Here is a 14,209-nt window from a genome sequence, read left to right as displayed (position 1 = left end):
ACAGAGTGGTGTTAGTAGTTTTATTTAAGTAAAAGAAGTGAATACTTCTTTCACCACTGTAAATATTCATCTAAAGCAACATTATATGACTTTAAAAAGCAGAAAGTGCCAACACGTTTGGTGTAAGCTCAGTACAGACATGTTCAGATCAGAGTAATAGCCTACAGGAACAAAATTATTTCCTGTTAAGAGTTTTGCTTTAGAGCGCAATATTGATCAATGCTGACCTCTAGTGGCCATAACGTTTAACTGCAGGTAGCGACAGTATTTCCAGCCTCCACAAACATGGAGCAACTAATGTAACCTTTCTGTAGTATATTAACCCCTTTTACACCTGGATCAACATCACTTTTTTTGTGCTGTGTTAAGACGCCTTTCATGACTATTACACATTTTTACCCTGAGCAAATTAGTGTGATTAAGCTTCAAAACACAGGGGAAAAGTTAATGAACAACTTGGCAAGAATTGTTATGCAAATTGTAAGAATTTGTTAGCCTTTTCTCGAGGTAATTTCCTTTTTTTTCTTTTCTTTTTTGTTTCTATTTTAAGGTAATTTCTTGCTAATTTTAAAGGGTATATCTTGTTAAGTTGCTCATTGCTTTCTTCCCTTTTGTCAAAAAAATAAATTAAATTAAAAAAAAAATCAAGCCAATTTGATAAAGGGTTAAATGTTGAAAAGTGAGTCTTAATGAGTCTCTTTATAGGAATACTGTAGTAATTACAGTGCACTGAATACCACAATTACTATCATCTTCTGAAGGGACATTTCTGTTTGGATGCAGCTGCAGTTTGTTAATAGTTTTATCTGCTGATGCATTTAAAATTGCTGTATTTCTGTAGCTGTAGACAATGTCCCCTGAACACACTGGTGTGTTTATAGTAGATGGAAACATAAGAAGTGTGAGAGCTTTTTAAATGTTAAATGACCTTTTAATCATACGCTGTAGGCCTTAGTCTGGCAGAGTGATTGAACTGAATTAGGGCCTTTGTATTCTCTTAGGAACGCAGGCCATCAGCCCGCCATCCTCTCCGGTCTTGTGCCTTTCAAACCACTTGCTGTTATGCAGTGGCGCCCCCAAGTGATTAGATTACCAAAACTAATTACTAACTAAAAATAATCTCACTGGGCACATTTTATGCAGGTCTTACCTTTCAATGCCTAAAACACATGACAGTATCCTGGCTGTGCATCTCCTCTGCCATTGTTGTGTGGCAGGTGCACTGCAAACACTTAAAAAAAAATCATGGGAAATGCGTGCCTCATGTGAATTTTACACCGTGTCCCAACAGCAGGAAACATCGCTCTCCATCCACACTGACTCCGTTAAATATGTGCTTCTGTTATGTCATGTAAACAAACCAAAGAGGCTACCTGTCAGCGGTGAGCTCGACTGGAGATGTAACCACAACAACAACCACAACAAAGATGGATGAGTACTTCCTATTTCTCTATGTTTTTGGGTTTTTTTTTAACAGAAAACATTTGTTTTAAAGTCTGATATTTACTGGAAATGACAGCCAATAGCAAGTTTTTTTTATGCAACAGTCATTTAACAGAAACTTTCTGCTCCCTGGTGATCTACTTCCAGCCAGCTGCCACCTAATTTAGGTTTTTTTGTCATGAAATGAAGAGGTGTTGTGCAGATAACTCACCCTTTTAAGTTGAATCTACCGTTCTTCGTTCATTGTGACGCTGTTAAAGAGAGTGACAGCAATAAATAACAGGATATCTGACAAAAGTCACACTTGCAGACAGAGACATGTTCAAGTTCATGCTAAATTTAAGCAGTGATAACCACAGTTTATTTTTGAATCAAAATATACACAACCAACTATCAAAACAACAGAAAAAAACACTGTATTTATCTCTTGAAAATATAAGCACAGCACATTTGGTAAAAGGTCCATCAATTGGACCTTTTACCAATAACCAATCTATTGTTTAACATATCATTAACCTTTTAACACCTGGTTCAGCATCAGTTCTCTTGTGCTGCAATCAGATGCATTTTACTCGCATTTAAACCTCTGAAACATGAGAAAATTAGTTTGATTTCTTTCAAAAATACAGGAAAAACATAATGAGCAACTTGGCAAGAAATGCCCAGCAAACTAGAAAAAAAATAGTAGATATTATAAAACAAGGAAAAAATGTCCACGAAACTCTATTTAATATATCTAAAATAATCTTATGGAACAAAAATATATTTTTTTAGCACTTCTTGAGGTAATTTTCTTGTTTTGTTTGTTGAATTTTTAGTTTTTTCCCCCGTATTCTTAGGTATTTTTCTTTAAACTTTTTACAAGTTTCTTGTTGATTTTTGGGCCATTTCTCACGTTTTTGAAAGAAATTATGCCAATAAAATAACTAATAATTTGTTAATACTGGAGGGCAGAAAAACACCTCTTTCAACACTGATAAACCTTTAGAAAAACACACCAGCTTCACATTATAATATTATGCATCTTAAGTCAAGAACCGGTTGTAAAGTGAGGAGCAAAGTGCAAACATTTCTTCACACACCCCCACAACCACTCACGTCATGCTCTGTCATCTGAAGCTGTGACACTCTCTGCTACGGTTAAGAATTACCAGCCTTCGTTAATCTAAACATAAGCTGATGGTTGCTTACTATAAATTATTAGGTGATGTGGTTTATCATCAGCCACTAGCTACGAGTTAGCGTATTTAATGTTTTGGAACTTAAGCAAATGGATTTGAACAAAACAAAAAAAAAAAAAAAAATGGAAAGAAGGCAGCATCAACTTGACAAGAAATATCCAAAAAATAGCAGGAAATTACTAAAAAAACAAAACAAAAAAAAAAAGTTATAAGAATGTTACCTTAAAATGAGCACAAAAAATAAATAACATGAAATTGACCTAAAAAATATGTGAAAGTATTTTGTGTATTTTTTTCTGTAACATAATATTAAATCTAAAAGTATTATATTTATATTTAATATTGTCTATATTCATATACAGCAATTCGTTCAACTTGTCACATATTGCCGCTTTGCAAACACTTCCTTGTCTTCATATTATGCTCGTTGTGTCTTTGTGTGTTTTTGCCCTCTACGTTTTGGGATGCTGCTACCGTGATGTCAACTAAAGCACATGGTGGGGCGACGTGGCACGCACTCCTTATATTACATCTTTAATGACAGCATTTCAACCGGATGCTGTGCTGTTGTGTTTCATGTGTGTGCGACTGCTTCTATCCAGCCACACACTCACCTGACACCGTCCAGCGGTGTTTCACGCAGACGTGAAACATGGCTTTTGGCACCAGAGTTTGGAATAAGAACGGGCTGATATACAGGTATTAGCAAGAGCTTGTCAAGAAACAAGTTTTAACAAAAGGGCGTGAACGAGACTGACTAAGGAGCTGAGTCTGTGAACTGCGGCGTGCTGGAGTTGAGGCCGGGTTTATGAAGGAGAATAGATTGTAAATGGTTTGCAGCTGCTGCCTGACTGATCAGAGCACTTGAGGCGTGCTCCAAAAACACTTCAGTCCCCACTGACTTCCATGTTGAAATGTCAAACTTAACAGCAGAAATAAACATGTTTATAGCCTGGTGCAAAAAAAACAGTATTATTAAACATGAATTAGTTAATAACGTTGAAATAAATGTGAGGCTCGTGTCTTACAGATACTGATGTAAATGATGTGGTGATTATTAATAAAAATATTTTAAAAAACTATTATGTCACAAATAAATACAAATATATATATAATTTATATATAAATTATCATATAAAATTGAAAAACCCCACCCAAAACTAAAAAACACCCCCCCAAAAAATAATAAAATTAAAAATATAAAAAATATATATATATCTAAAACTCCAGAAAATTCTAGATTATAACAAATATAGACCTAAATTTTTATTAAAATTTTTTAATTTTCTTTCAATCAACTCATTTATTAATCAACTCATAGTTTCAGCTGTAGTTGTATACATTTTTGATCCTTTCATCTATAACAAAATATCCTATTAAAACTCTCCTAAACTCTCCTTATGTTTTAATCCAAAAAGCTTAATTTGTAACTAAAGGTTTCAGATAAATGTGTTGAAGTAAAAAGCACAGTATTTCCCTCTGAAATGTGAATGGAGTAAAAGTATAAAGTGTCATGAAAAGAAAACACTCAAGTAAAGTACAAGTACCTCAAATCCATTATTAAGTGCAGTACTTAGTAACATTCCACCACTGGATGTATTAAATAGTGCAACATATCTTACAGATGTGTGCAGAACGTAAAAAGACGGATTACTAAGTGTTTCCCTGGACGGGGACACGATCAAAGCTAAACAAACATGCAAATACATTTTTATTATTACAGATGAGGTGAAAGCTGTTAGTAAACGTGACTGCTTATTTACATTAAAATTGTTAAAATATTACTGGAAATGAGGAGTGCATGCAGGTTCAGGTCTGTTAACTTTCTTAATATTAATCTGAACTTGCTGTAGTCATATCAAGTATAATGAGTTAACATTTTTCCAACATTGCACCACATGGTTAATTAATTATTTGATGTTAACATATCTGCATAAATTGGTCCACATGGTCCCTACTTGTACTCCCTGATCCTTGTCTGATTGGCAGGGATGTTTTATGATGGTGACACCCATGTCCACTCTGCCTTCAAAATGGTAGATGAGAGGGACAGATAAACAGAATGAGAAGGTCATTTACATCCTCGGCGTGCCAGACTACTGACGAAACCTGTCGATAAGCTGTAGACTGGACTGACTCCACAGACACCATGAGACTGGCTCTTCCAAACCCCGGACTGGAAGACAGGATCCCCTCTCATGGGGAACTGGAGAAAATGGAGAAGGAGGAGGCCGGGGACAGGCCCAAATGGGACAACAAGGCCCAGTATCTGCTCACCTGTGTGGGCTTCTGTGTGGGACTTGGCAACGTCTGGAGGTTCCCGTACCTGTGTCAAAGTCATGGAGGAGGTAGGTTTTTCTTATCTGGAGCTAGAAAGTTAATTAATAATAACTCAGTTCCAATAAGGGAAACTGAAAACCAGCACCAGAGATGCACATATGGTGTTTGCAAAAAGAGTATTATGATGCAAGTGTCATCAAATAGCAGTTTTACATTAAACCTTTGAATTCAGCATCAACATTGCTTTTTTGTACTACATTCAGACCCCTTTCACAAGCATTTAAACCTTTGAACTATGAGAAAATTGGTTTGATCTCTTTCAAAAAAAGGCCAAAAAAAAAAGGCATCTTGGCTAGGGATGTCCTCCAAAAAGCATGGAATTAGTAAATTTAGAAGAATAATTCTTAAAAAGTTAGGGAAAAATTTCCAGATAGCTACACTCATAATTATCGTAATTCTAAAATATTATTTATTATTTTATAGAATCATTTCAGTTTTTTCAGTAGGTTTTTTTCAGGTAATTTTCCTGTTTATTTTTTTGTTTTGTTTTTTGTGTGCAAATTTTCAAGTACTTGTACTTTTTACTAATTTCAATTTCTGGGGCATTTCTTCATAATTTTCTTATGTTTTTGTTAAAGACATAAGGCTCTGGCATCAGTTGAAAAATATAAAACTTTAAACGATGGTACATATTGAGCAAACATACTCTTAAGTGACACTATAAAACCACGATGCACCATTATGAGCTTAACATCTGCACTTAAAGTGCTTGAGGTAAAATATTAACTCACAGAAGTGGATAGAGATTGCTGTATGAAGCTAACATGTTCATTTTACAGCAGATAACCACTGATGCGTTAAACCACTTATCATGGTCATTCTCAAGCTTTTAACACACCAACGTGATTAAGGTGAAGAAGCAGTGACTAATGGCTTTGTGAAGGAAGTTATTTTTGCAGATTCCTTGAACTTTACCTTTTGACTGCCAGTGCAGGGTTACATGTAAACAGAAACTTGGCCTTTAGCTCAGGTGTTGCCCGAGTCATTACTTATCAGATGACCCAGCATATCTCGAGTGAACAAACACTAATAATTATCAGCCAGAGCAGCACTGATACCAGGACAGTAGTTTTAGATTATTTAAACTAATTGAATACATATGAGGGTTAAGCTACTAATAAAGATTAAACACAAACAGTACAAAATAGTTAACAAACAAGGGAGACCCATTTTCATCTTAAACTTGCTGTGAACCCTCAAAACAATGCTGAGATAAGCCGAAAACCTTTCAAAGGAGGAAGTCTGGTTTCCAGACAATCTATGTTACACTGAAGTCAAGGTAAAGCATGGGATGCCATTCAGGAGACTCTCCATATTAATCTCCCTAAGTATCTCTAAGTAATGACATTTACTTTATTTGAACGGCTCCTATGCCAAAATATATTAAAATGCAACAACTCTGCCCCAAGAATTCACAACAATTATTAACTAGAAACACAAACTGCAGCTCAGCTTTATCATATCAGCTTTTTTAGATCGCGCCTTCAATCGGAAAACGTCCTGATAGCAGAGTGAACCTTCAGCCCTGAGTTTGCTTTACCAGCATCGACATGCACGATAATGAAGACAATAAAAACTCCTGTCAGTCCATTTTTGTCTTACCCTTATACTGTATGAGTTATCATTTCACATGATGTTGATGTTTTGACGGCGACTAAGATGTATTCCACTTTTGTAAGCTGCCCTAACTATGTGACCGTTCGTCGGATCGTCTTACTTTTTTTCTCCCGGTGAAAGCTCCCGGCTGTGCCGTGCAGAGGGGTGTCTCCTCTCCCTTCAGCCCTGGATATTGGGTGTTTTTTTCGCCTTTGAGGAAGAAATCCGTGATGATAGATCTGAAATTGGGTGTTTTCCGTCCATATTTTATCCATATTTCGACGATAAACGCACATTAGCATCGATGCTAAACGCCATATTGGTTTCCCACAGTTCCTTTGGAGAGACGTCAGAGGTTTGTTTAGGTTTTGTCGTCCAATCGGAAGACTGTCCGACGCTTTGTATCCGCTTACGTATGCCATACGTCATCAGAAGTAAACTGCACTGTGATTGGCTTTATCCTAACTGTGTCTATCGCTCTTTGTTATTGGTAGTGCCTCATGTATTAGAATAAACTCTGGTAGCCCCTATAATAATAATAATAATAATAATAATAATAATAATAATAATAATAATAATAATAATAATAATAATAATAATGAGACAAGGGTAAATCAGGAGACGGACAAGCAGCAGGGCCTCATATGGATGTAAACTCTGTTCACTGTAGGCAGAGCAGGCAGGAGAATCAGGGCCCTCTCTGAAGTGTCAGGACTGTGATGTGGCCCTCTGCAGCATCACATAGAGGAGATGCTTTGCAGATTGGCACAGATAATGGGATACACAAACAACTGCAAAACAAAAAACGATGGAGCTTTTTTTTTTTTTTTGAAAAGTGTATCCAGTTTTTGAACAATAATAGTTATTATAATGTTTATTTTTTACTTTCTGCTCCCCAACACTTAGGAGCAGCAAAAGCTTGTACATAATATTTTTGGGTGATTTATCACTAAAGATCTGTAAAATTCATTTTCTGTCTTGTTTTTTCTTTTGTCTTTATTGTCTCATCACTATTTGTACATTCAAGTGACATGACTGCAGCCTAAATATTAGTGTATAACTTCATTGTGCATTGAGGGACTGAGGTTCTGTGACAGAATATATATACTGTTAAATGTATTGCGGTGTTGTAAAGTGTATCCAATGTTGCAACATTCACACAGTAAATATGTGGTTTGTTTTTATGGTAACACCCACATATCCTTCCTGTTATCTGAGCTTACCTTTGTGTATTCCCAGGTGCTTTTATGATTCCTTTTATTATCCTGCTCGTCCTGGAAGGGATACCACTATTGTACCTGGAGTTTGCCATCGGTCAACGCCTTAGAAAGGGCAGTGTAGGGGTTTGGGCTGCAATTAACCCCTACTTGGCTGGAGTTGGTGAGTGCATGAATGAGTGATTTTGATCTTGCTTGAAATCTGTCTTTTTGGTCTTGAATTAAAATGTTGAATACACCACCTCCCGAATTGTGATGCATTCCTGTTCGTAGGTAGGCCTCTATGTACAAACTGTGAGTGAGAACATTTTGATGCTTTGCACCAATGTGGAAGTCCACTATTACATACAGTATTACTCTCTGGTAGCTAAAAACATGGGACATTCATGAGAAATTTCTGTGGTGAAAAATGTAACACTGTTGCTTTTTTTCTTCTGTCGCAGGTATTGCATCCATGACTGTGTCATTCTTAGTGGGCATGTACTACAACACCATCATCGCCTGGGTGATGTGGTACCTCTTCCAATCTTTCCAGAGCCCACTGCCATGGAGCCAATGCCCTCTCAATGATAATCGTACAGGCAAGTCACCATTCTGGTAAAATATCTTCAATTTCAGTCTAATGTTTTATGATCAGTACATATAATTTGTTTTTATCCCTTTCTGTTCTTACAGATCTAGTGTCAGAATGCAAACGCAGCTCTCCAGTGGACTACTTTTGGTACAGAGAAACACTGAACACCTCAGAGAATATTGAAGCGAGTGGAGGTCTGCAGTGGCAGATGGTGCTGTGTTTGGTTGCAGCTTGGATTGTGCTCTATATCTGCTGCATTCGAGGCATTGAGACCACAGGCAAGGTATGACCTCTATGGCATTAAGGGGCAGAAGGACGCAACATAGACTATTCGGGCCTATATATACCATATATCTGAACCAATATTATAGTTTTCAAAGTTGATACTGTAATACAGTGCATTTTACAGGATATGCACAATCACTTATTTTGTCCAGGCACAATGATACCATCCTGGCAACAGTCACTGTCCCCAGCCGTTTGCCAATAAGTTGTGAAAGTAACCCAGTAAAAAAAAGCTTCTGTTGGGAAGTGGATTACACAATTCTCTGTGTTAATAAGTGACCCTTGGAAGACTTGGTAGGTTTTTTTTCCACCAGCCAGGTTAGCCTTGTCCCTCAGCTTCCTGTGCTTAGTCATCACGTTCTCCTCCCAAGTCGTTACAAATCGCTGCTTTGGGAATGGACTTTCACGTCTTCATGTTACACTCAAGGCATCCTCCTGCTTCTGCTGTTAATATTCCGGGATACTGCAACTAATGCCGGGAAATAAACTACAGCGGATGGTTATGTCAAGGCAACAAAAGCACGTATCTTCCAGTTGAAAGTCCAGGGTTTGTTGGACCCATCCACCATCCTTTCTTTCAGCTCCTTATGTTGTAACCAGCAGTGAATCAACCTGACACTATCGAGCAGCGTATCATATGGCTGTGACAGGTTCCATCGGTCAACTGATTCTGCCTGTCCGAGTATCATGCTGCCACGCTAGTCACCATCTGGCTGACCAGTGGTGTATTATAACATCACAAAAGGAGCCCCTATTACAAACTGACACTGCTCAGAGGCATATCATGCTGCAAGAGGTGGCTTTTGGCGTCTGTGTCTTACACCGAAATTACTGACAAAGTGGCAGTATTTCACAACTTCGGAAAGAGAACAGGGTGGCTAAGCTAGGCGAAATTTTAGCTGCTGAAGACATCCTGCTCTGTACTCAACAATCAGATAAAATAAATCCTTTTATCGCACTGTCTATATGTTGATGTTGCACATAATGTTTCTTACAGAAACCATACAAGTTGGTCAACTATCTTACATATGTGTTTTTAATATATAGAAATTGCGTCTTTAAGATTTGTCTTTCCTTTTTCTCAGGCTGTGTACATCACCTCCACTTTACCATATTTGGTCCTCACCATCTTCCTCATCCGAGGACTGACTCTGAAAGGGTCTGTAGAGGGAATCAAGTTCCTCTTCACACCACATGTTAGTGTAGTTATCATTAAAATAACTTTATTTCTGCCATTACCATGTATGATGCAACACTCTGCTGATGATGATATTGATTTCTAGGTGGATGAGTTGATGAATCCATCGACATGGTTGGATGCAGGAGCCCAAGTGTTTTATTCCTTCTCCCTAGCTTTTGGAGGTCTCATCGCATTCTCCAGCTACAACCCTGTTCAGTAAGTACATGTTAAGTCTGCATGGCATTTAATCTTTTCAGCTGAGATAAAGAATTAAGTGCCATGAGGTACATATTTCATATAATATCTAACCTTTTGAAATCTGAATCAAAAATGCCACACTCACATGCCTTTCACTAAAATTTAAATTTTTGGTTCAATTTCTTTCAAAAACATGGTAAAAAAAAAAGCAAATGGCAACTTGGCATGAAATGTCCCGCAAATTACTACAACAAAATGTGAAACGTGACAAGAAAATGACCTGAAAATTAGCTTTAAAAAAGAGAAAGAGAGAGAGAATCTTTCGAAAATGATCAAATACCTAGGGAAAAATATCAAGAAAACTACATGTATAATTATTGTATTTATGTTAAAATAATTTTCTTCTTTATTTTTTGTGCTTACTTCAGATTATTTTCTTGTAGATTTTTACTAATTTCCTGCAGATTTGGGTCATTTCTTGTTAAGGCACTCATTGCCTTTTTTCCATGTTTTTGTGAGAAATAACTCCACTTTGCTCAGGTTCAAAGGGGCAATATCCAAATATATTGCATTTTTTTAACAATTAAGATGCTTTACTTTGCAAAAATGTGGAATAAAACTGTACACCTTTTCACTTTTTTCTAGCAATAACTGTGAGCAAGATGCTGTTATCATCTCCATCATTAATGGCTTAACTTCTATCTTTGCTGCCACTGTCATCTACTCCATCATTGGCTTCCGGGCAACAGAGCAGTTCGATGCCTGCGTTAATGAGTATGTGCATGCAACATTACATCGATTTATTTGAGTTAACTAAGGCAAAAGTAGTGCACATTTTTTTTGCTGATTCTAAATCTCCTTTTTCAGAAACATTGTGATGCTGCTGAATGCATTTGATCTAGCTGAGGGGACCATCACAGAGAGCAACTATGATGAAATGCTGCAAAAGCTCAACAGCACAGTCTCAGGATTAGAGATAATTCAGGGGCTGGACCTCAGCTCCTGCAGCCTGAGGTCTTTTCTCAGTGATGTATGATATTTTTGGAGGCATCAAGATGATTTTACACCTTTTTCAGTAAAATAAGTCCATTGAGCATTAATGGCGATAATGCATTTGTTTTCCAGGGAGTGGAGGGAACGGGTCTGGCCTTTATTGTGTTCACAGAGGCCATCACAAAGATGCCCATTTCTCCCCTCTGGTCCATTCTCTTTTTCATCATGCTCCTCTGTCTCGGGCTCTCCACCATGTTTGGAGCTATAGAGGGAGTTGTGGTTCCTCTGCAGGACCTAAATATCTTTCCTAAGAAATGTCCTAAAGAGGTGGTCACAGGTAACTGGTCTTACGGTACCATGTGTGCTGACAATACAGTGGAATAAGGGTGATGAACTTTAAGTTACTTTGTGTTTTGAATTGTAGGAATCGTATGCCTCTTTTCCTTCCTGATTGCGCTCATCTTTGCACTGCGGTCTGGTGATTACTGGTTAGCACTCTTTGACAGCTTCGCAGGCTCCATCCCTCTACTCATTATCGCCTTCTGCGAGATGATTGCTGTAGCCTATCTGTATGGAATGGATAGGTAAGTGAATTTTACCATAATGAATCCCTATAATTTACATTTATTAACTGTGTATTGAGTTAAACCCTTGGACAGCTGGATCAACATAACTTGTCTTGTGCTGTGTTCAGATGCCTTTCGCAAGCATTTAAACCTTTAAAATCAGAGGAAATTGGTTTGCTTTCTTATGAAAACACAGGAGAAAAGGCAATGAGCAACTTGGCAAGAGCTGATCATCAAATTGCAAGAAATTACTACATTTTTTTTAAAGCTAGGGAAACCTTTCCATAAAACTAAATTTATAATTGTCATAATTATATATTTAACTTATTTAATAAAATTATTATTATTAGTAGTATTTTTAAATTAAGTGACCTTTAAGGTAATTTTCTTGTACTTTTTTCTTCTTTTATTTTTAAAACTTTTTGGGGCAAATTTTGAGGTAATTTCTTCTTAAGTTGCTCATTGCAGGGTTGCATATCTGTATACGTGCAATTTTGATTATTCCTCTGAGTACTAAGTCCAATTTGCTTTTTTTGACAGGTTTAACAAAGATATTGAGTTCATGATTGGACACAAACCCAACATCTTCTGGCAGGCCGCATGGAGAGTGGTCAGCCCTTTGATTGTGTTTGTCATCTTTGTATTTTACTTTGTCACCAAAGTCAGTGCCAAGCTCACATACATCACCTGGAATCCAAATTCGGTATGTTTCCTAACTGTTGTTGTGTTACTTCAACCCACTTTCACTACAAACTCATCAAATACACATGCTTGGTCAGTGGCCCTCTGCATCAGATATTGATGCACTTAGGCACCCTTTAGTAGCAGTATGAGATGCAGTAGATGGTGACATTATTTGAAAGACCAGAAAGTTTAGACCTGATCTTGAGTACTAGCGCACTAGTACAGACAGCATCATGGTTTGACGTGTAAGGCCATTGACCAAGTGTTGGTGTTTGACGAGTTGGAAGTGAGAGTATGTTGCATACTTAAAAAAGAAAAGGAAAAAAAAAGATTTAGATCTGTATCATTTCTGAAATCTTTTCCTTGTCATGTTAACAGGAAAACTTCCCGGTTTTGGAGACATTACCCTACCCCAGCTGGGTCTACGTCATAATCGTCATTCTGGCTGGAGTTCCCAGTCTTTTTATCCCAGGATTTGCTTTGTACAAATTATTTCAAAAATGCTGCTGCAAGAAAACCATCAACAAACAAAATTTCAACTCCACATCAGCCGTAATCAACATGAATGACACTCACTAGATTGCAGAGTACATTACATTGTAGCTTGATAGATGTGAACACATGTTAAAATAGACAAAAGCTAGATGGCTTTAGGGTATGAGGGATAGACGCTTCCAGATTTGGTGTGTACTTCATTCAAAACAAGAGGCCAGTGCAATAAGGATTATTTATTTCATGGTTGAGTTTGTTGTACTTTGTTAAATTTAGTCTGTTGAACTAATTTCATTTTGCTGAGATATTGTATTGTGTTGAAGTGTTTGTAAAAGTATAGATATTTATAATTATATCTTTTGGGGGAACTGCAATGAATGGTTTCAGATATCTCGATCTCACTTTATTTCATTTTCCGCTGACTTAAAATTGGGATTGGCACAGGAACGTTGATAGCATCCTTTGCATAACAAAGAAATCTCTGGATTTTGTCCCAATGACATTGTTTAGCAATTATTTTTAACAACAAAAGGTTTTACTTTTCCATTGTTTTGAAGAGTTTAAGCTGAGTCACATAATGTATTTATATGTTGCATAATGATGTTTTTAAACTCTAACTATAATACTCATATTAAAAAACATAATTTGTGTGACAATTACATTTATGTGTATTTTGTGCAAAAATGTCAATTCTTGGTTTTGTTTGTAGTCTGTTTCCTGTTCTGTGTCTTGTTTTATGTGCTACTTTTGTGTGTTTTTCCCTCCTGTTTTCTACCACACCTGTTTTACATGATATAATCAGTTCCACCTGTGTCGAAGCTTTGTATTTCCCCCCTTCAGTTTGTGCGTGTTCTTTGTGAATATCATTTGTGCTGGGAGTTTTTCCCTAGTGTTTTTGATTTCCTCATTTGGATACTAAGCCATTTCTTTAATAATGTACTATAATTTTGCATTTAGGTACAGTTCCTCTTTAAAGCATCACCAAAAGCATGCATTACAATGAAATGACATGGTGTGGTGGAAATCACTTGATACGGAAATAATAAATAGCACTGGTGGTCACACACACTTTCTCATCCCAACTCATCACATGTTGTCCCTTTGCAGTGAACGTCCGTGTCTACATATTACGATATAGGTATCCTTCGGAGTCTGCTGTTCACATTTCGGGATGCTGCTACTTGAGGTCAACAAATGCACATGGTGGCATGACGCGGCATGTGGTTATGTTTAGGCGACAACAGCCAACACATTCTCACTCCCAACTTGTCAAAGGCCAGCACTTGGTCAGTGGACCTAAATAGGTTTAGGTACGTCATAAACATCGGTTTCCAGGGCCCAAGGATGACATGTCAATATATACTCATTACATGCATTGTGTCTTTTCAAAATAAATTTTAGTTTTCACAGGAAAATTACTGTTTCTGGTTGCAAAATACATGCAGACTCTTTTAAAAACA

General features: G+C 37.1%; 1 protein-coding gene across 2 annotated transcripts; it reads left to right on the top strand.

The window, feature by feature from the left end:
* Nucleotides 1–4,760: 4,760 nt before the first annotated feature.
* LOC121966531 (sodium-dependent neutral amino acid transporter B(0)AT1-like) lies at nucleotides 4,761–13,809 on the top strand. Of its 2 annotated transcripts, XM_088090411.1 has the most exons (12): nucleotides 4,761–4,972; nucleotides 7,800–7,940; nucleotides 8,221–8,358; nucleotides 8,453–8,634; nucleotides 9,722–9,832; nucleotides 9,920–10,032; nucleotides 10,660–10,788; nucleotides 10,882–11,044; nucleotides 11,140–11,344; nucleotides 11,432–11,591; nucleotides 12,114–12,276; nucleotides 12,636–13,809. In XM_088090411.1, the coding sequence occupies exons 1-12, from the start codon at nucleotides 4,774–4,776 to the stop codon at nucleotides 12,834–12,836; spliced, it is 1,905 nt and encodes a 634-aa protein (XP_087946537.1). In that variant the 5' UTR covers nucleotides 4,761–4,773; the 3' UTR covers nucleotides 12,837–13,809. The 2 variants fall into 2 exon arrangements, with proteins under 2 accessions (XP_087946537.1, XP_087946538.1); XM_088090412.1 differs by lacking the exons at nucleotides 12,114–12,276; nucleotides 12,636–13,809 and having other exon boundaries at nucleotides 11,432–11,595.
* The last annotated feature ends 400 nt before the right edge of the window (nucleotides 13,810–14,209 follow it).

The sequence above is a fragment of the Plectropomus leopardus genome, chromosome 17 (genome assembly GCF_026936395.1).
Source record: "Plectropomus leopardus strain MGB_pleo_1.0 chromosome 17, ASM2693639v1, whole genome shotgun sequence".
Classification (NCBI taxonomy): Eukaryota; Metazoa; Chordata; class Actinopteri; order Perciformes; family Serranidae; genus Plectropomus; species Plectropomus leopardus.
The sequence above is the reverse complement of the archived record's forward strand: the minus strand, read 5'-3'. Positions and strand labels throughout refer to the sequence as shown.